At 30.9% G+C, this 23,893-nt stretch overlaps 1 protein-coding gene across 2 annotated transcripts in view; it reads left to right on the forward strand.

The window, feature by feature from the left end:
* Positions 1-8,280: 8,280 nt before the first annotated feature.
* The window catches only part of nesd (SHC binding and spindle associated nessun dorma), a 39,916-nt gene continuing 24,303 nt past the window's right edge, over positions 8,281-23,893 (forward strand). The window contains exons 1-4 of one of the 2 annotated variants that reach the window (XM_085818195.1): positions 8,281-8,380; positions 8,858-9,122; positions 12,980-13,182; positions 21,779-21,865. In XM_085818195.1, the coding sequence (XP_085674321.1) occupies positions 8,871-9,122; positions 12,980-13,182; positions 21,779-21,865 (542 nt within the window). In that variant the 5' untranslated portion in view covers positions 8,281-8,380; positions 8,858-8,870. The remainder of the gene's footprint in view (positions 8,381-8,857; positions 9,123-12,979; positions 13,183-21,778; positions 21,866-23,893) is intronic. The other variant, XM_035358113.2, reaches the window with a different exon arrangement.

The following is a 23,893-nucleotide window of genomic DNA, read 5'->3' on the forward strand; positions in this document are numbered from 1 at the left end:
GGTAACTATTAAATTTTTCAGATTCTCAAATGTCTTCTAATGTCTTATATTTCTAAATCCGCAGTCCACTCCTAAAAATAACCATAAAGTTCATGAGCATAATTTCTCCAAGATTTTCCAGGAGTCTTTTGATGTAGATAAAAGCACTGTTTCACCTCTTCACTGCTTAGTTTATATCTTCTTAAGATTAGATTTTTCACATATTCGTACTTAGTTGCATCTTCAGATGGTTCTCTGGCTAACATATTGGAAATTTCGGTAGGTGAAACACCCAAAAGATAAGCCACCCAGTCTTTCTTAGGAACCTGAGCCAATTCATCCTTTTTCTCAAAATTTATCAAAATATAGTCCTATTTCATCCCTTTTCTCGTCAAAATTTGGAGTAATTTATGACCAACTATATTTTGCTACTTGATTCTACTATATTCGCTGTTGATAATCTAGCTCGTATTACTTCATTTTGAAATTCAATCCACTTTATTTCAAATTCATATTCCTTTGATTCCCGAGCCAGACGTTTTTCTTTCGCTTCCTGAGCAAGAAGTTCAGCAGTTATTCGGTTTAGAATTAATTTAACTTCTTCCTCATTATAAGATTGACTTTGATTATGTTTTTAATTTCAGGAACCTTACTAGTTAGCGGCACTTCCTCACCTAATTCTTCGACTACCTCTATTAAATCTTGTTTTCTACCCTTGGCAAGAAATGACATTTTTAGGAACAGAAAAACTTTTGGACAGCGTTTCAAAATTAATTTTAAAAGGCTTATAGCCAATATTGAAAATTCAAATCATTTTGCTCAATCTAGACTTCTTTTTAAATTAGAAATTCAAATATGATGCAACGTAGTTTTTTTCTAAAACACTTAATGAAATAAAATATATCCGTTAAACAAAAATCTGCGAAGCTTGCTGTTAATAAATTATACTAAAGTAAATAAAAATATTTCAAATATTAGTAAAGTAAATAAATATATTTCAAAATATTCAATATTTTAATTCATTCAATAACTTAATGCACAAAACAAAATTCTTGATTTAGAACTCTAATAAAAGAGTTCAAATTTAAGAATAGAAATATTATAATATTAACATAGTAAATTTGCCACTTTAATACAAGAACTCAAATTTCATAATAGAACGATTCTAATATTAAAGTAATAAATTTGCCACTCTAATACAAAAGCTCAAATTTTATAATAGAAATATTCTAATAAATTTGCCGTTCTAATACAAGAGATAAAATTTTATAAATATTCTATTGTAATCAGGCTAAATATTTTGACGCTTTAATACAAAAGCTTAAACTTAGAATATCGTTCTATTAGTTGAATTCAATAATAAGATGAAACATTTTCATATAAAATGGCAAAGTATTCATAAAAACTTATATTCATGTGACACATTTCTTTATATTCAGGTTCACTTCTCTTATAATATTCGCTTCTCTTATAATATTCACTTATCTTACATATAGTTATTCTTCATATATTCAGGTTCTCTTCATCTGAAACTTAAATTCAGGTTCAGGTTCACTTCTCTTTTGTTTTTAAATAAAGGCTGGTTTCATCTTTCCATGCCAACGACTACCAAGAGATATTTATTCTTGTATACGTCTGTAATGAAGTTTTAAATAAATCTCGCCATTTTTAATCGAATAACCAACTTTATTAGTGAAACTCTCAGAATAACTGAAAAACATTTTAAGCGCGTGCATCTTCAGGCAGGGATATTTTATGCGCCAGGTTTTTTTTGCATTTCTTATTGGTATTACTATATTAGTAGCGTAGCAACGTAAATATGTTACAGAATATTGGAAGAACACAAACCAAGATACAGGTAAAAAAAAAGAGTCATTTTTTTAATTATAATCAAGAAAACGCTGTTTATTCATGGCACTCTGAGAAGCATTGAAATTTCAGTGCTGAACTCGTAACGCTCTGAGGGTTAAACAAATAATAATTTAATGATGCAATACTTTACTTTACATACAAAGTGGAATATAGTTTATTATACAGCTCCCCCCCCCCCGATTATCTAGATCCTCTGGCAAATCGAATATGAGAATTCCTAAAGCTTTGTCGAGATGTTATGTCACTACTAACACTGGAAATAATAACTAAACTAACAAGAGTAAAATAACTAAACTAACAAGAGTAAAATCCTAGTATATAATACGGCTATGGCGCGATTTTGAAAATTGTTACTAACACCAAAATGACGCTTTTAAACTTTATCAGCTCCCGAATTTCGCCATATCTCGTGTGTACCATATACTATGATTAAATCGCATCAAATAATAATTAAAGTAAACAATAACTAAAAATAACAACTCATGCTTTAAAGCTCATTCAGCTCATAATATATTAAAAATTAACTTCAAAACAGTTCACAGAATGAAAATAATGAAATTAGATCATAATAATGAGGACTGTATTATTGGAATCTTATTCACAATTATAAATATATGAAAATAATGTCTTACCAGTTTTTCAAAATAAAAGTATTTAAACTTAGGATTCCATTTTAAATTGGTTTAAAAATTGTTGACAGCCTCAGATTCAAAACCAAGAATAATTAGACATTTTGATATTTTACAGCGTTCTCAAATACTGAGTCAAAAGTTTTATGTAAACAATTCGTATAAAGTTATACTTTAAATACTAGAAAAGCAAAAAGTTCACAAAAATTTTTTAACCTTTTTTACAACTCCAAGCATTAAAACATTTTTACCAATAAATCAAGATATCTTTATCAAATAACATCCCAAACATAAATAATATTACGAATATAAAAAATTGTGGCAACATTTAACACTAAAAGTAAAAATTAATCATTTGAGTGCGTCCACTCTGCGCATATTTTTCCCCTTCGTCTTTTCTAAGCTACTAAAGATATGTTTCTGTCATCAGTAAATATTATCACGTTGCAGATACAAATGGTAGAAGAAGTTGGTGTTGCCAGAAGTAAGTAGGAAATGTTGCCATGCGACAGATGCATATCATAACATGCTCATATCGCAAATTTATAGACTGCTTAATTAACTCCCTAGTGAAAACTGACTTGCTTGGGGAGTTCTGTTTGCATAACATGGATGCACAACACATATAACATAAAAAGGAGTGATGACGAAACTTCGATGTAAAAAATTTTAATTTATCCGAAATTAATTTATGAGCCTTTATTGAACCAATTATAATTTCCATCTTCCACGAATATTGCTTCGTTTATATTAAATGTAGCAAGAGCAGGGTCAGCGCTAGCGATTTTGCCGCCCTTGTAATTTCTATGGGACCCAAAGTCTGTTGTCTGCTGCCTCAATAAATTCTAAAAATTTCGCCGCTTTTAAATTCTGCTGCCCAGCGCCTCCTCTACATTCTAAAAATTTTGCCGCTTTTAAAGCCCACGACCCAGTGTCACAGCATCGTTTGCACGCTCTGGTTCTGCCTTGAATAAACGTCAGTGCAATAAAAATTGCAGTATCATGGTATACCCCTATTGTGTACTTAAGGAGAACAGCTTTGGGTTCTGACAACATAATTAGAAAGAATGTGAGCGGAATGGAAGTGTATTCGCGAGTCTAAAAGGGGCCAAGGCCTACTCTAAAAGAAGAGTGATGGTATCGAAAAGTATAGACGATGACAAGAATAAATATTATGGCTTATGTTCATGGCACAGCTTGGCTTGTATTCATTGCACAGCTTAAATTGCTCCGGAGCCCAGTACTTATCAGTTTCTGAGCTAAATGGTGATTCAAGCCGGCAATTTTTTTATGTAAATGGAACACAGTTGCAACGGGAAAAATTTTTCATTTAAAAAATAAATATACGTTAAAAGTCAATTATAACTTCCGAATGCAAGCCTGTCTTTCTTAGGGGAAAAGACGGAAGAAGGTGTTAACACTTTTAAGGAAAGAAAATCTTTCATCTACATGTCAAAAGCTTATTTTACAAGTAGTGCAATGCATTTATGCGAGCGGGTAAAATGTTATGTTCCCGAAAGTACTTGTACTAAGAGTGATTACCCAGGTTGTGCACTTCCAGCGCTAGTGATCTCTCACATCAGAGCTCCTGCAGACTTGAATTGTGCAACCCAATACGAGGGACACAAATTTTCATTTCTGCAGACCTGACATTTGTTCTCAGGTTGTTATCAAATAGGAAATTTTTTTTGTCCAATCGCATTCTGCTTGACAGCTAGAATTATAGCAAGGCGTTGCGGTCAAAAAGATTAAGACTCTTCTTTCTTTGTTTTCAAAGCTACATTTCTCCACTAAAGTTTCTTTTCATATTTTCGTATTTTTTCCATCATTCTCTATGTTCTCATTAGTGCCGCTTTAGTGGTTTGATTTTTTCTGTATTGGTATGCTGGGAAAAGAATGGTTTTTATTTCTCTCATCCAGCGAAATAGTACGTTATGCCGTATATTCAGGGCTTGAATTCAGCTGGGAAACGTCTAAGCTATTGCTAGTTTTCTGAATGAAATTTAATTCCAGACGGAGCTTCAGATAAGATGAAGTCAGATATTTTATTTCTTTTATTTAATTATTTATCATGAATTAAAAAATTATTAAATTTTAGTTTCATTTAATTTTAATTTTAATTTAATTATTTTAATCATGAGTCATTTTAAATTTATATTTTCTCTTCTTCCTGATGGCCTTCCATAAGGCTCCGGCACATCTGATTTTAGAAATAAAGCCCTGGTTCATTGTGCGGTGTAGTGTATATATGGGAGAATGGATTTGATGGGCTTCAACTGAATTTGAGTCCTGATTGATAAGTTCTTAGCGTAAGAAAAAATTATGAATTTTGCTTACTTTTCTCAAAACAAATTGTGAATATAAACACAAGAAAAAAAATTTGTGAATATAAACACATCTTAATCCCCCTTTCCCCCACATATTTTTCTTTTCTCCTTAGCTCCTATCAAGGCTAATTAGATGTCTAGTTGGCCTTGCTCCTATTCCTCACATGATATTTACTTCCGTTGACATAAAGCAATGTCGACGAAGGAGTAAGTTGGCGCCACCAAGGTTGTTCTCTGAAGAATATCCGATTTGTCCAGCTCAATATAAATTTCACGAATGCAGCTGAATAATTCTTGCATTTCTAAAAAAAAAATTATTCATTAGCGCAAAAGGACTTTTAATCTCGAAAAACGACTTTGAGTCAAACCACTGTAAATACGTCATTTCACTTTTCATTCTAGTCTGTTGCCATTCGGCAATATACTCGAATGTATGATATTTATTCAAATTGAATCTGTCTGTTGCGGATTAACAAATTAAGCTATTTGAAAGCAATAGATGCAGTTCTTAAAATATTCGTTTTTTACTTTTGAATCAGCTTGATTTAAATAACAAAAATGTGTTTAATTTATGATTAGTCTAAATAAAAACTTTCAGTATTTTCATAGAATGTAAAATAATTTTTATTATTATTGGTTTCATATTCTAGAAAATTAATGAATTTTTGATTAACAAACTAAATTATTTGAAAGGGAGCAGTGGCAAACCTTTTATCTCCAACGTGCAATACCATTCATAAAATATTCCAAAGATATGTTGTTTTTAAATATTTTATGTTAAGTATTTTAAGATTTTGCTTTTAAATTGAATTTTATGTGGCGTAAAGGCGGAGAACGTGATATTTATTAAATAAATTTAACACAGGAAAGATTAGTAATAAAAAAAAGGTTTTGGAAGCCATCATGTCACTCAGAAAACTGAACATTGATATGATGAACTAAGAGAAGACTGAAAAATTTAGAGAAATGAATGTCAACACTCAGTGGCGTAGCTAGGTTGGGGAAAGGGGGACGTCTGTCCCCGGGCACAGCATCCAAGGGGCGCCAAACTGATTGTTGCAACTCTCAGGGCTACAACGTGCAGGTTTCAAATTAACTAGTGCATACATAACTGAGTGAAAAGGGAATTTTCCCGCTTAGTTCGCAATTAAAGAAAAATTAAGAATAATAAAAAATAGTCCAATCAAATGCGGCGCTCCATCTGTCGACTTCGCCCAGCCATTACGTAATCATCTGTCTGCAGCAGCCGTCTCCAACATTCTTCCCCTCTTTGAGTCGACTTCAGGTTGGCTCAAAGACATACAGTACCTGATCGAAGAGATATAATTTCTGAGGCACCTTAATCACACGTCCAAATCTTGACACTTTAGCACCTTGCAGGATATTACTAGAGTCACTTGAAGAATCATTGGAATCTGAATGAAGATTCGGCAGAATTGTGGGATTTCGCACAAAAAATACAACGTAAATTTCGCCTACCTGTATTGTCTTGAAATTTATCAAGGCAGCAGCTGTAAAGCAACCCGGATCATCACAATTTGGACGCAAATGTGCAGAACGTGAAGCTCCCAACCCGGTACGAGCGAGCTTAATCATTTCCTCACTTTGTACTTCGTTTCGAAGAAAGCACAAAAATTTATCCAAAGAACGCGCACTATCTTGCTGTGACGCAGTATCTTCTATCGAGCGGCTTCTTTCCCACGTACGAAGAACAGTCTCGGGTAAACAGGACTCAACAAGTGGTTCCAAAAATTCTGCAAATTTTTCCTTAGTTCTACCGAGGCTTTCGAGTACCATAAGCTTGCTCTCAATTTAATCATACAGTTAAATCTATTTTAATCCGACTAGCAGCATTTTTCATTACTATGGAAAGTAGATCCCGTACATAAATCTGAACCAAAAGTTCATTAGAATCTGCAACCACACATTGTAACAGATATTGAAATTTGTCTTCATCCACAATAGAATGATCTTTGTGAATATTTTTCAAACTGGGACCAAAAGGAAAGAAAGTCTTTCGGTTCTCCACTAAATTTCCTCAATTCACGTTTCGGAAGCTTGAATTTCCTTTTTTGCTCGGTTGTTGTTCCTTCCGTAACCGAATTTTCCTTCTTTGCACTTTCTAACAGCGAACAAATGAAGCAGAACTTGTCTCGATATTCTTCTGCTTTCAAAAAATCATCGGAATATTCGACTTAAGGACATCATCACTTAGCAACAAATTCGAAACTTCTTCTTGAGTTGCTCCCAAACGTGTGAATTTTTCTTGAATCTGTTTAAACAACGTACTGACTTCGTCACTTTTTAAACTTTTGTTTTCGATCTTCTGAACTATATCGTTGCAGCATATCGTAAATGCTGTTCTCAGCAACTTTCGTTTTGCTTTCAAGACTTTTATATCCATATTTCATCCAAAAATATAAAGTAGCGGACGCCAGATTTACTATGTTGCAACTCTCAGGGCTACACCGTGCAGGTTACAAATTAAATAATCACAACAGGGATTATTAATATAAAGATTTGATATGGATATCTCACACAAGCTGAAAACGTTACATTACTCTAACTAGTGCATTCATAACTGAGTAAAAAGGGAATTTCCCCGCTTAGTTCGCAGTTAAAGAAAAAAATAATAATAATAAAAAATAGTCCAATCAAATGCGGCGCTTCTTCTGTCGACTTCACCCAGCCGTTAAGTAATCGTCTGCATGCAGCAGCTGTCTCCAACACTGATGCTAATTTTTTAATGAAATGTTTTCCACTCTTTTCCCACAGAAAGGAGTGCAAATTCTTCAGTTGTCCCCGGGCGCTGGAATCTCTAGCTACGTATTCCCCTGTCAACACTTAACACTGCAACCGGAATTCTAAACATATGCTGCGGTTGAATTTTTTGTAATTTTGCGGTTGAACTGTATTTGGCGAAAGTGAGAAGAAAAACGATGCTAAATAGTAGAGCTAAGAAGATAAAAAAAAAAAAGAAGAAAATTAGCACAAGTGAGAGCAAAAGCAAAGCTGTAGACTGCAAGCCTCAGCGTTAGCACAAAAATCTTTAAAGAACTTTTTAAGCGACCGTTAAAAATCTCCCAGATTTTAAAAAATGTTAAAAATCTCCTAGATTTTTAGTATACAGCTTTAAAAGACGAGCCCTTTAACATTGCTCTACATCGCTTGCTGAATGCATTTCTTTCAGCATCTACATTTGATTCCGAGTGATGGTTTTGACCTTTATCGCTCTTTATGAAACTGCTCTCTTTCTGTGCAGTTGTTACTACTAGTGGTTTGTATTCATTCAAAAACGGATCATTTATTCATTGAATTAACTTCTTAACTGTTAAAATATATGTTAATCTTTTATAAAGATATTTTTAATATTAGTAACAATCCATTTTGCAGAATATTTAGAACTCTGCAAACTCGTCCTTGTTCTGACAACTTGTTCTTTTTTCTTTAAAAGCAGCTGCAAATTACCTAAACTCATGTCAACTCATCGTCTAATTCGCCAAATTTAAAAACATCACATTTGAATTGCTTATACGGTATAGGAAGTTATCGTTCGTGCATTTATTATTTTCTGTATGCATTTAATTACATCATATTTTTTGTAAAATGCTGAATATAAACTTTATTGAGCTGTGTGTTGTATTTTTAAATCATTGTTATGTGCTGCTTATAAATATTTAAGAATTTAGTAATTATTCTTATATGTTACTCGGTTCATGTTCGCTGTCTGAACTCATAAAATTTCCCTTAAAAATATTTTTACTATATTTAGAAAATGTATTAGCGTATAAGGTATATCTTTTTTGGTTCAGATACTTGAATATTTTTTTTCATATTTAAAATATACTGTAGGAAATGTTACAGGTCGTAACTTGTCGAAAATTTTTATACCTATGCAATATCAGTGTAATCAGGTTATGTGTGCAGTCATTTAATAGTAAAAATAATAATAAAAGGAAGAATTATTCAATTTTATGTATGAAGTTTATGTTGAATTTTATAAATCGGGTGTTTTCAGGATTTATAATAATGAAAAAATAATTTTTACAGGTCTGCAACTACTATGGATTTAGAGACAGAATTATTTATCTCTTATTCCTCTCCAGAAGTATATAAAGCAGACATAGATACCCTTCCATTTGAAGAAGTTTTACAGACCTATTGTGAAATTCTTGAAGGTTCTTCATTTTCTGATGCTGAGTCAGTTCTAGTTTTTTATGTCACAACTATTGTTGAGCCAGTTGGTTGGAAAGCTGTATGGAGGTCGACTAAAAAGTCATCAATATTAGATTCTGAATATGATTTTGTTGTTGAGGTATGACTTTTTATTAATTTTTAGAAATATTTCCTTATTGTGTATAATTAATTAGCTGTTAGTAAGATCTGGCACTGGAAAGGAGTTTTTGATATAATTGTTTATTATTTGTATATTCATGATTTTCTTAATAATCCATCTTTTAAATCAGAAGCCATTCAAATGACAAATCCTATAACTAAAACATTTATAAGTACTCGCATATTAGTGCAACTACCTTGGTGCAGTTTGAGACTTTTTTACAGAAGAAAGAGGCGATTCTCTGAATTTTCAGACTGCAACTTACAATGGATACAGTTACCTAAAGAACTGTTATGTGCATGATTGCAGAGTTTGGCGACTTTTGAAAATTTAGCAATTTATACTAAAGTGGTTGCGATAATAAATAAGTACTCTTTAGTAATATAAGATAAAGGCAATAATCATAATGCTTCATAATTTTTTAGAATTATCTTATTTTAACCAAATTATAGTATTTTACTTTTGTGTACAATGATTATCTCTATCAATGAAAGCTGTTTTTTGCTTATATTTTTTTTTAGTTTATTAAATGTGAGTTGAGAAGACTATCCTCTATAGTTGAAGTGCAGGGGGATTACTGAATTTAAGGATTTCATTGTTAGATAATGATTGTAATCTGGTAATCTTACATTTTTTTTATGTCTAAAAGGGCATTAGCTTGAATGAGCAAATAGCTGAATAGCCTTGAAATGTGATTTTGTGTAGTCCACTGTAAACAGCTGTATCATTTTTCAGTTTGGTGTCACCAAATATTATCCCCTTGTATTATTTCTAAATAAATTAAATCATGGTGAATCTGCATACATGTATGTTCATCGCATTGTGAAAAAATATCAGTACCTAGGGCCATCAAATTGTGAATAACATAATTCCTACTTGGTTATTTTCTTAGTGTAAAAATATAAAAAATAATCACAAATTAAAATGAGCCAAAAAACACAAAATTTAGAATTAAAGATTAATATTTTGCATCCGAATCAATAGCTCAGTAACCTGAATCATGCATTATAAAATTAATTTAAGTCATTTGAATTTCTGAAATAATTCTGCTGTGTAACATAAAAACTTTCCAAAGACTACTGTTTTTTGCAATCAAACCTCTTAGTTTTTCATATTTCAAGGTTGTCAGCTATATATAGATAGCTAGATAGATAGATAGATAGATACATGTACATATGTATATCTTGCACACATATCGAATTTATTTTTCACAAGCGCTTTCTGTGCCAACAGTTCAAGCTGTTGGTTAACCACAGTCCTTTCATGCCAATATTTGTTAGAACAAACTGACAACAGTGTGTCTTTATCACTTGAGTAAATAGAATGTGAAACCTAAAATTCATATGAACCTGCATTTTGAGTTATGGGTATATGAATAGTAACCTTCACTCTTGTAAATAAATCAGGTACTTTTCTGTTATATACCTGCTCTGCTTTTTGTAGCATGGCAGGTGATGATCTGTTGGCCATTAGATCTTACTTACTTACCATGCCCTGTGTGTGTGTGTTTGCAATCTGTAAACTATTCTTATACTTAAAAATTGTTTACAATTAAGATCTTGAGAAATGTGAGGCAGGTGCATAACCAAAAAGTACTATAAGTTATGTTTTGTTCAAAGTAATGTTTCTTGCCTTTTAATATGTAAATGATTCATAAAATTGGTAAAAATATATTTCAGGGTGCCCCATGGCAAAAATTAGTAATTGGCCAGCAAGGCAAAATTTCAAAATGGCCGTTACACAAAACCAAAATAACAAGTCAAAGAATTGGACAAACTCAGTGTTCATGTACACATCAATCTATTTTCACTTAGAAAAACAAACAATTGCACAAACTCGTCATTGCACACTCCCTTGACTTTGTTCATGTGCACATTGATCTATTTTCAGTTTAAAAAAAATCGGGAGAATGATGATGTCGTATAATGTTAAAACAAAGTTACTCATCACCAAAACTGAACAAAATTTATAGCCAATAAAAGCTCAGTAAACTGCATTTGAAATCACACAATGAAATAATAACATAAAGGAAATGCAATTTATTGCATATAGACATTTTACAAAAAGGAAATATCAACTTACCATATTTAGAAACTTCTGTGTCTTCAGTCTGTGGTACATAAAATTCCTTAACAGAATCCAAAAATTTTCTAAAATTATCTGAACTAGAATATGCATACAGCTGTCACCACATAAATTCACAAAAATAAGAGAAAAAAAAATATTCTCCGTAGTGCTGGACTGTCTATGGCATTTCTTGCATGAACCTGTCTTGTAACAAACTCAGTCAAAGCCATCTGAATGATCTTTACGTTTGACCATACGTATTTCCTTCTTACAAACAGGACACTTATAATGACTAAGTAAATCTTCATTTACACACCAGTCAATTCATTCTCTTTTTCCCTTTCATTCCAAATCGTACAGAAACTTCAGATTAATCTTGCCGCATACAGACATTTTACAGTGTACAGCACAAAATAAACAATGTACTTCCTAACTGACATCCAACCCAGAAATAAGTCCTTACAAATATTTTCCCATCATTCAAATTTACCGGACTCGCACAACTAATCACGTCATAACAGGGTTTCCATAAACATTCAACTACTCATATTACCATAAATGAAACAACAACTTGGCCATAATCCAAGGGGCAACATAAAATATAGACTAAATATAAAATTCATTTATGAATGATTGTTTTCTCAAGAAAGGAATCTTATTCTGCGCTTTGATGTTTATTTTCTGGGTAGTATTAGAAGCACTGTGTTTTTCTAATTACAGTGGTCTGTAAAAAACAAGACATCACTACCTGTCATGCTGATAAAGCCACATGATTTCATTTTTTATTTCTTCAGTTAGGTGGTGAAGGACAAACCTCCCAGAAATGTTGTCGAGATTGTTAAATGCCATTCTTACATCAGTAGCTCATGAATTCTATGGCTATCTGCCACCATTCTGTTCTTCATTGGTAACCCATGCTGATGTTCATCTTGGTTCCCCCTTTCCCTAAAAAGTATTCCTTTCTTTCATTAGGAAGGCATTTTTTAAGGGAACATTTTTCCTTAAAAAATGTTCTTAAAATGATGTTCCTTTCTTTCAGTGTGTAGCTGCATCTTCATACATAATCAACATTTTGTGGTTTCTGTTCTGCTTTTACATGATTTGAAAGAACACAGTTTTCATATTGACTCCTTACGTTCATTATGCATTACTCTAGTACATTCTAAAGCTACTGCATGAACGGACATATGCCAAGAAGTGTTGAGACACACTTGTAAGTGTTAGCAGAGATGTGGAAGAATGTCTCGTGCATGTCATAATATGTTGGGCAATTCCTATTATCGAATTAAGGGTGATTCAACTTATTTTAAAGTCGCACCTTTTACTTTAAATATAAATTAAAGCTGAATATTTCAAAACCTAAACTGAAAAATTTGAATACTGCAACTGTAACCTATTGCATATATTAAATAACAGAATTTAAAATCTTTTTTCTAATTTGTTTGTTACTATTCTTCATGTGTTATTTTTCCATAAAACTTTTAACTTTTTTGATGCATTTGAAAGATTAATTTAATGGAAAGAAATATTTGGTTAATCTTTTATCAGGGTTCAAAGTTGATTTTGTTGGTATTTGGGAACAATTAGAAATTATTGCGGATAAATTTCCTCTTTCATCAGTGAAGAACTTTACATCAATCATCAACTTTATTTCAATCATCATCACTATTATAATTGCCATCAAATAACTACTTTTTTTAAATTAGAGATTGTATAATTGCAAATAATTTACTCCAACTTGTCGAATGATTATTTTTCTCCTTTGGCAGGTGGTTAATGTAAGCTTAGAAAAATTAGAAGCTGATATTTATGTAAAGTCTATCATTATTGGGAATTCCACTGAAATACCCGATTTAAAAAAAGTGAAATTCGATCGTTTGCTTACAGTTCCATTAGTAGAACTGTATACTATAAGTGAAGATGATGAGGAAGAATTATATGCAAAAACTGCTGTTGCTATTGAACGTGTAAGGTATGCTATTTTGCCAAATAATTTTTTTAAAATTTACTTACCAGTTATAATTAATGATATGTAGATCTGGTTTAGAAAACTGAAAAATGTTTGCAAATCATTAATGTGTATTTAATGTAACAATTACCAGTTAGATATTAAGATTTTTTTTTAATTAAAATTTTATTGTTTGTCTTGTATCCAAATTTACACTGTAAAAACTGTCAATGTAGATCAAAAATTTTTTTCATTATTACTGATTATTTATTTTATTACTTTATTATTACTACTTTTCATTACTTATTTTTATTTAATAATTCACATTTATATAAGATTTCATTTTTCATAATTTTGTAGCGTGCCCCCCCTTTTTTTTTATATAAATTAAGAAAACAAATACAAAACTCCTTGTGTTCCACGAAGTATTCTATGAGGCTTACAGATGTAAGTAAATAACTCACAGTACAAGGAGATACACAGGGTTCGTAGCGGTCCTTATAAGTACTTATAAGTCCTTATATTTGGAAATAAAATATAAAGGCCCTTATAGGTGCTTACTTTTTCTTTAAAGCCTTTATTTTTTTTTGTTTTTAGTGCTTATTTTTTGCTTTTAGTGCTTTTTTTTTTTTTTTTTTTTTAATGAACGCGCTATTTTTCCTCGTACCAAAGCCAAGACTGAAAAAACAACTTTTCTTCCTAATATGGAATGTCAGATGGTGAGTCATACTCCCAGAAATAGCTTTTCCCCCCTTTCTCTGCATTAACATAGCCTTTGGTGTGCACGAAGAGTAAAGACAGGTGCCCATCATTCTGTTGGTCAAAGAATTGTGAAAGCAGTAGAAAATTCCGCTACACTCGGCATTCTTTTTCTCCCATCCAAATACTACACACGTTTGAATTTCTATCAAGATCTTAATAATTTGCATTCTCGTTCTGCTTGGTCAGTTCATATTCGTGTTTATTCTGATCGTTATGCGTATATTATGAGCATATGTATGAATGTTTATAATAACGTAGTTGCAGTAACTGCTGAAGTATAGTGAACTTTCCAAAAATGGTTGCGTTTTAACACAGATTAGCTTTCTAAGGAATAATATTCAGAATGGCTTAAATAAAGGGAAAGTAATCGAATAGCCAAAATAATTTCATTTTTTTGGCCAATACATTATACAGTACGAAGGTTGGGAGGTCTCCCCTTTCTCACCTTTTTTTTTTTTTTTTTTTTTTTTTTTTTTTTTAGGTCACTTTCCAATCTGGATTGAATAGGACTAAAAGTTCTGCGGTCTACCAACCCAAGCGAATAATGATTCTATTCTGGAAATTTAACGCCGTCTGTTGAAAATTAGAATGAAAAACACCCCAATTATTTAGTTCCTTATTCTCCCAATACCGGCAGTTGTTGATTCCGATTGCGTAATATCACGTTGGGAAGAATTACGGCGCAAGTATTGCGCAATAACGTTTGCGATATTTTGCAGAGATAATTAATTTTGATGTTCAGTCCGAGATTTGTTTATGAGCACTTAAAAGAGTTTTACTGCGCTTGCTAAGCAGAATATTTTTTAGTTCCGTTGGTTTATTTTTATATGATGCACATATTGAAATGTCAAAAGCATTTATTTAGCGGGAAAATCTAAAGAACGGCTACCCAGCTTCCGCTCCTTCAAGTTACGCTCGACTGTCCGAATATTCGCTAGTTTCCAAGTATGCGGGTTAGTTAAGCTTTTACTGTTAAAGATGACTGCATGAAGCAAATTTCTGTTTTCTGATTTCAGAAATGTTCCTCTTTTTTACTTAAATTATTTTGCTTGCAATATCTGTTAAGATAAAACTGATATAAAATGAAAATTTAGAAAATGTTCAGAATTTAGATTTAAATTATTTAAATATCAATATGAGTGGAAAAATAAATTGCATTTAATATTAGGTTCCAAGCGAATACAGTAAATATGCCTTATTATTATTTATTTTCTCTATTTTGAACTGAAATTTCATCATTAAATCTTGTAATATAGTTTAGTTCTTCATAGTTTTTTTTTCTCTCATTGTAAAGTAGTTCTGTAAATTGAACTATTATTTAAAATTAAAAACAAAAAAAAAAAAAAATATTTTCCATAGTTGAGGTAATGCTTATTCTCTCTACTAAGTACTTCATTTCTCATATTTTAAATTACAAGTCTAATTTTTAAGGTTATGCAGTTGTGTGTGATGTAATTAGACAGGTGCTTATTTTTTCTTAAAATGTGCTTGAAAAGTGCTTATAGGTGCTTATTTTTTTAACTAAAATGTGGCTATGAACCCTGATACAGTTCAACAAATAATAATAATAATAATAATATCTAGGTCTGGAGAGAGAAAATTAAAAATATAAAATACAAACACTATTATAATAAAAATACTAAAATATTGTTGCATGCATATGGACTCGTAATAGATTGAATGCACAAGTCCGATAATAGGTTACTAAAATTAATTTTTATCAAAAGAAATACTTCAGAACTCTGGAATTTTCCACAGAAATACCCGTACAAGTGTTCACAGTATCATGGAGTATAATCAGTAGTTACACTTCAAACTACACACTTAACACAACTCAATGCAAAGCGCATATAAAGAGAAAGCTAACTTGCATATCTCAGTTCACATGAAACTTAACAACTTGCAACAACAATAACTAAGCAACTGAACTCGGATGCTCTCTCTCCGGCCGCTAAGATTTTTCTGGTACTTTCTATGTCTCGAAAATACCGGACAGCAATAAGGGTGTAGAATTACAATTACTACTAATATAGTGGTCAATTACATTTCATTTTCAGTACAGGTGATACAGGGACCAGACTGAAAAGTCACCAAATGGTTACCAAAACTATTGTCAGCTTGATAATATCTCGCCAAATTACTGATATACCCATTTACTCAATGTTAAATGCACTTGCCCCTGTATTCTTACTTTTCTGGCATAGCTTTCTCATAAAATTTGTCTCGTGCTACATTACACAGGAAAATACAAGAATTTTATTTATAATTCTACTAAAATTGCCCATCTAAGTACAAAATTCGTAACAGTATACGATGAATAATTAAACTATGTTAATACTTCTATAAAAGAAAATAAACCAACTGAATACAATAATAAAGATGAAATAATACTTTAAAAAATTACCGATAAAGGAAAAATGACACATCAATAGTACAATACATAATGTAATCATACATAAACTACAAAAACACATCCAGTCCTGTAAATAATAATACTAAAAGTTCAAAGAACAAATAAAATCATGCAAGGCTGCAAAAGCTTCGGAGTTCCTAACAAGTTCGTAGAAAACAGGAGGAGGCCAGCAAATAGAGAGCTGCTCTAACTCACTTTATATGAACTTCTGGCACTAGCATGCGACTTACAATGCAATAAAATATGTTCCACATCTTCCACAGCATCACTGCAAGCTCAGAATCCACTACTAGCAATATGTGTGTGTGATGTAGCGATTTTCTTTAATTAAATAAACTATTAGCAAAAAAATATAGTTACTATTTGGGAAAGCTATGTTAGGGCCATACTAAAGTACAAATGAATAACAGAAAATTTGCAGTCCCCTCCCCCTGTGGTATTTAGCAGTAGGAAAACAAATATACTAAAACTAACTTGATGCTATCCCAGTTAATGCTGACAAACTTGCAATTTATTATTATGAGCTTCTGCTTTGAATTCTTGAATTTTATTAAGTTTATGATAGTTTGCTACTTTTTGCTCTACAGAAAAATTTCAGCTGTAAATAAGTGGTTTGAACATTACAAACTCTGCATTGTGTGTATCGGATTTAAATTTCTGGCCATCGGATTGAGATGATAGTTTTCATTTCATAATTGGCACCATCATATTCAAGTTAACTCAAATATTGAAGGGATAGTTTAGCTTGGTTAAAAAAATATTTCCGTTTTAGTAAAAAAGATTCATTAATTGGAAATTGTTTTAAAACTATGAATAAAAAAAGCGATGAATAAATTCATCTTTAAAAATTTGTATTGTTTAATTTTATAGAATTTTTTAACTTACAGTCAGTTAACTTATTAGTGGCTAATTTACTATTGTGATTGTACAAAGGGGAGGTAAAGGAAATGTTTGATATCCAGTGAATTAAGTTTGATGACACTAAATGATTATGTTAACAACAACAAAAAGTATTTTAGAACAGCCACTCCTTGCACATGCTTTGGTTTTTATTTACATATTTAAAGAACTTCATTTAAAGCTGTGTCATTCAGTGTTTGTTGTGATGTTATGCCACTCTTAGATAATTTTATTGCAAATCTCATATAAGGTAAAGTCACTTATATTTTACATATAAAAATCTTCAGTATTTCCAAACTTAGGAATAATAAGGCACATAGACATGATAAAAATAATAATAAAGCCATTAAAACATTACCTAAGAATGTAACAAATCTTTATTAAAAAATTTACAGCGAATATCTGGAAAGGTATTTTAGAAGTTGGGGGAAACTTGCAATAATTATTCTTTTAAAAAACATGGAAAAGTTAAATATTAATGCTTTGAAGATGGCAACTGGAAATTAGATCAGAGTTACAATGTCTCAAAAAGATGGTTGTCGCCACAAAAATTCCATCCCCTTACCTCTCTGGCTTTGAGGATAATCATTGTCTTGATGACATTCATGCTACTCACAGTTGTGTTGATTCCCTTTTATTTGCCCTCAACAGTGTAATGTCAGTACGGCTAAAAAAACTTGCAAATGCAAAATGCAGTGTAATACGATAATATAATCAATAAAAAATGTTTTTTTTTAAGCAAAAGGATTAAAAAGCATACACACATTAAAAAAAGAGAGCTATTATCATAAAAATGCAAGAAAGAAAAATGAACTGTGATATAATTTGAATGATAAAATATTTACTACAATACAAAGGGGAAAAATCAATAATTTTTTTTTTTTTCAAACTAAACGAGAATACTTAAATGAATAAAACAAAAAGATGTTAATACCACAAAAATGCTAGGTGATTTGGTTAATGTATATATATAAAGCTAAAATTACTGGTAAAGTTTTATCAAAAATTGATGTGAATTGCTGATTTATGCAAAAAAAAAAAAAAAAAAAAAAATATTTTCATGTAGAAATTAAAATTTTAAATCAGTACATATAATTCTAAACTATATTAAAAAGGGATCAGAGTTAGCAGGAAAGAGAAAAAATTCCTTTGTGTTACTTGGTATTTTATCTGAAAATTAACAAAGACGACCCCTAAATTCAAAGTTTCAATAAAATCCCAACTCAAATGGGGAGGGTTAGGAAGTGCATTCCTATTTGCCTTCTTTTTAAGTGAAATCTTTCCAAGATTTTCTGTCTTCTAAAAGTTAACCTTTATGCTATAAAACTTCTCTGAATCTCTGGAAACCTTTGGAGAGATTAATTCACAACAAGCTAAATAAATTTATTGAAAAATATCTAATTAGTAATACTTAGTGAAATTTATAAAGGGTCTCTTAGCTGAGAACTAAGTTCTAAATCTTGTGGAATATGTTAATGAATTATATAACTTAACCTGCCAAGTCTTACAGTTTTACCATGAAACTCATTTTTTACCACATCTGGTAGATCACCAGTTTTCCAGTTTTTACTTTTTAAATTGTTTATATGAAAGCATTTTTCAACAGTAAATGAGATTTTATTGCTTTAATGAAACTTAAATTGTGTACATTCCATTCCCCCACCTCTTTGTGATTTTTCAGCCTAATTTTTCTCAGTTTTATTTCATCTCATTCGTTTTAATCTACTGTAAACATTTGTAGAACTTTTTAAGAAGTTTTAACTAATGTTTAATTAGTTAATATTTGTTTTAATTTAGTTTTATATCAGTATCATTTATTGATTCATTGTTTAGTTTATACACACAATAGTATGTATATGAATAGTTAATTTTATTTTCATAATGTTTAAAAGTACTTTGATAAATTAAAAATTTCATTTCCTACTCAGGTTTTCCCCAGTTTGAAAGTATAAAAAAATTATAAAATAAAATTTACCAAAGGACATAAAATATAGAATATTGAATTAAAAATTGTTAAATTTTATATCAATCATATTATAAATATTTGAATGGTCTGAATCATGTATTATAAAGCAAATTTAAGTCAGTTGGGAGTTCTTTTGAAATGGTGTCATGCAGTGCAGAAGCTTCTTGGAAACTCCCAGATTTTTGTGCTAGAATTTAAGAAAATTTATTTTATTTTATTTTATTTTATTTAAAATTTATTTAATCTATATTTTAAGAAAAAAGAAACTGCTGCAGCATGCTGCATAGATGTTAGAAAAGCTTTTAGTGCATGAACCAGTCTTAAAAAAATGGTTATAATCAGATGCCTTGGTATTTTCATTAAATTAATTCGACATTATATCAACAGCAGGTCATTTTGGATGTGCATTTGCACCACACACTTATGTAAAATTAATAAATGTTAATGTATTGCAGGGATCTATTTTTAAGACTGCTTGTCTTCAATATTTTTATGAATGATCTTTCCAGTTTTCTAGATCAGGAGTTTCCAATGGGACTGAAGATGATCAAGGGGTTATTTGGGGTTGATAGCTGGATATGTATCAGCTGTTCATTGGCAGAATCATTTTCTTATTAATCTCTGTTCTTAATTTCAAAACTATGTTGTTCCTCTTCTACTTGCCCTAATTACTCTTCTTTTTTTTTTTTTTTTTTTTTAATTGGACCTGCAACAATTATTACTTGAAAGTCTTCTCTCAAAAAATCCACTTCTTCCATACTGCTGTCATTCATTACACCTACATCCTCATCCTCCTTTGAGATTACTGTCTAATGTTGGACATCATTGTTACATTGATTTCTTAATAGAGCAAGATCTTCATTTGTCTTTAGTGTCAAAGCAATGAACTAGCCAATAGCTTCCACTTTAGAGCTAAATTTAGTTTTGTATGAACTGCAATGTGTACCATAGTTGTGTGCTGTATTTTTCATGAATTGAATGAATTTTTATTCCTTCTGATGACTTCGTTGTGTTGTTTGTTTCAAACTGAGTAGATAACGGCAAATTTTTTGCCATTGTCTCTTTGCAAGATACCACGTTCATGGCTTTTAACCAAGAGTTCACGGCTTTTAATTGGCTTAACAACAAGAACTTTACTTGGAGTTTACTTTTAATACTTTACTTTTAATAAAGTTCACAAAGATTTAAAAGTGTCATTACAATTCTGACTGTAATATTTTTGTCTCAACTCGTAACATCATGCTGTCTCTTCCTTCATGGATGATTGCAATATGAATCTCATGAATTATTTGAAAATCCTCTTCCATAAAAGTATAATAGTCTTTTTCATTTTTAACAGAAACGATAAATTTTGCAATACTACAAATTCTTACAGTATCATATCTTGATAGTTGCTGATAATCTTGTGATTTGGTGGAACACTTTGCATTGCTTTTCTTAACTAAATAATTAAGAAGGAAACTTTTCTTTGGTATATAACTGATATTTTTTTTTCCTTTTTTCAATTTTAAGATTTCTAAATAATCGTTAAAACACAACTTTACAATTTTGAAATCGACAATACTTACAAATACAAAAAAAATTTGTGAAATTTCACAATAGTTATGTGCACACTAGCAACTTACCAAAAGTAACACCAAGTTCACACTCAGTAGCACATAGAACACTCAAAACTGTTAAGAGCAAAGTATTCGTGAACATCCTAAAAAATGCAGGCTCTTCCATCTAAAGTTTTTTTCTTTTATTATTCCAATGGCAGATTGTGAACAATTACAATGTAACCCAGTCCATTAATCTACACAAGGCCAAATGCAGTTGTCTCTTTATTATGGAGGCACCTAATAGGTGGGCCATCATTGCCTCCTAGGAAGGGACAGACAGTTACAACCGTGCCTTCTCCAGGATTCGAACCCAGGCCCTTCGGTATCGCAGTCAGTTTCCCTAACCACGCAGCCCATTAATCTATACAAGGCCAGATGCGGTAGTCTCTTTATTATGGAGGCACCTAATAGGTGGGCCACCATCACTTCCTTTGAAGGGACTGACAGTTACAACCGTGCCTTCTCCGGGATTCGAACCCAGGCCCTTCGGTATCAGGCTTCCCTAACCACTATACTGTCTGGGAGGCTCCATGTAAAGTAAACAATTAGATAATTCTGTTTCTTATTACCAACAGGCAAAAGCAAACTTGAGCATTTACAATAGCTCTCATACACTTGCACAATAGTAAGGCATTGATGCGGAAAACATACACACATAATTTCAAACTGAAGTAGTGTTGAAAATTATTACGTTTGCCATTCATTGTTGAAAATTATTAATAACAACCTGTTCATAAGATAAGTTCTCATAAATTATTTGTTTTAACCAGTTTATTTGGTTAATAATAACCACTTGGCCGCAATCTGTGTAACTGCTGTTTTAAAAGTTTGTATATAATGTCATGCATGCAAAAATTAGTGTATCTTAACTATGTGTAAGTTCTACTTGAAAGAATATAAATATGCTTAGAGAAATTTTAATGTATTTTTGAAAAGTTGAATTGCTATAAAATTTTAAGACATTAATTTTCTTTTAAGATTTTTTTATAACCATTTATCACGGCCTTGGGATGGCGAAGAGGATATTAAATATAGTGAAGAAGTTCTTAAGCCCCGTTTGCAGCTGTAAGTTTTCCTCATTGTAATATAGAATTGTTTAGTTAATTAAGTTAATAGTTGTGATTGTTTAACAATTGAAATTAAGTTCTTTAAAGCAGATGAAATTCTGCTTTTGAATAAAAATTGCTTGAATCTGAATTTTTCAAAACTCTTTAAGAATTATCAGAAATATCTCTCTGTTTTAAAAATAATACAATAGACCAGAAATGCGTACAGTATTGTTGTATAATTGAAGAGCTTTGCAATTTTCAGGCCATGAAAGGAAAATTATATAATGATGATTCATACAGCACAGTCTGTTCCAGTGAGCCATTCACTAGGCGAATTATTTGTTGCACAGGACATTGTTTCCCACATACCAAAGTTTAGTACCACTCCTAGTACCAAAGTTTTAATCAAAACTTTGCTACTAGAGCACATAGAAAAAAGCAAAATAATGTTTAGACATCTGAAATAAGATAATCTTGTGAGGTCTTATGAAACTGCCATTTTCATGAATATTGTTATAAGATGATTTTTTAAAATTTCTCAATATATATATACAAAAAAGCAGATTCTCAATTTTGTAATTTAATCAACCTATGAGCGTAGTATATTTATATAATTTGTACATTCATTTCTCTTTAGTTTTGTATAAGAATTTTTTTTAATTATTTGAATTTTTGTATTTTCAATGATATTAATTTTGTCTTCATATCTGTTTTTCCTTATCTTATGAAGAAGCTGCACATTTTAACCAAACTTCCAAAATTTAATTTTGGTTGTAAGAGCTCTTTTCATCTAATTAATTGAATATTGGCATAAAATTTCCTTTTATTGTTAATAACATTTATTTGAGAATTTTGTGTTGTTGCCAATGACTTATAAAAGCAGCAAAAAATTGATTAAATTTATAAATTTATATTAGAAAAACAAGAGTTTAATATTTCAGAACATTACTTTTATTTTTGAAGCATCTCGGTATTTTATTCTTAGTTATTACTTCAAATGGTATTGTGTTTGAAAAATTAGAGAATTGTAGGGAAATAGGTACTTATATTTTATGGTGGCCATTATTGGGGGAGGGCATAGTAGGCATAAAATGTGTCGCATAAAAAAATCATCAAACAAAAAACACTGAAATGATCTTTACAGGTACCTTTGATACCCATTTGTTTTCATATTACTTTATGAAATGCAGTTCTCTGTTATGTAACTATTCCAGTCAATATTTGCTACTTGTTATATTAATGCTTCTTACTTCATTTGATGCGCATGACTTTTGTTTAAGAGTGAATAAACTATAACACTATTATTAGAAATGATATTTGCGAACCGTGAAACCACTTTCTAACATTAGGGCCTTTTTCTGTCTACAGCTTTTAATGTTGCAACTCCAAATGCTTTCTTAATATATAAGTGTATTTAGGGTTAATTTTACATAGTGTGTTACAAGGTAAAATATCTCTTTCAAAGGGAGAGAAGAGAGAAAATATTGCGTTTTTATCATTTCTTGGCAAACTGAAAATTGATAATGTATTTTGCATTTAAAAGCATGAAGAATATTTTCAGTTTTTCTGTGATACATAGAACATTTTTCTTGGCGAAATAGGTTATTTGCAGGAGTTGTAAAGTAGAGCTAGTTTTCAGCCTGCAGTAATTTTTGGCAATATATCATGGAGATGACAACTTTCTTTCACAGTGACTAATGTAATGTAAAAGTACCATGAACATGAAAATATTATAATGAGATGTAAAATTAGGCCAAAAAATTCCTTAGATTGACACAATTTTAATAATATATCTGATTAACATAAATTGAAATATTTAATTTATGATGTATCCTAATAATTTTTTAACGTCTGCAATTTTGTTATGATTTGTAAAAAAATATCTGACATCATGTATTATGCAACAGAATCATTTAATTTCTATAATGTTTTACATTCTAAATTGTTTTAACATTTTTAGTGATAAATTCTTCTTTGTGGTGTTAGACTGTAACATATAGTGTTCATCATGAAATTTTGCTGTTTCTCGATGCTCTGTTATTTC

Source organism: Stegodyphus dumicola, chromosome 6 (assembly GCF_044657685.1).
Source record: "Stegodyphus dumicola isolate Sdum_Otavi_A_Nest chromosome 6, ASM4465768v1".
NCBI lineage: Eukaryota > Metazoa > Arthropoda > Arachnida > Araneae > Eresidae > Stegodyphus > Stegodyphus dumicola.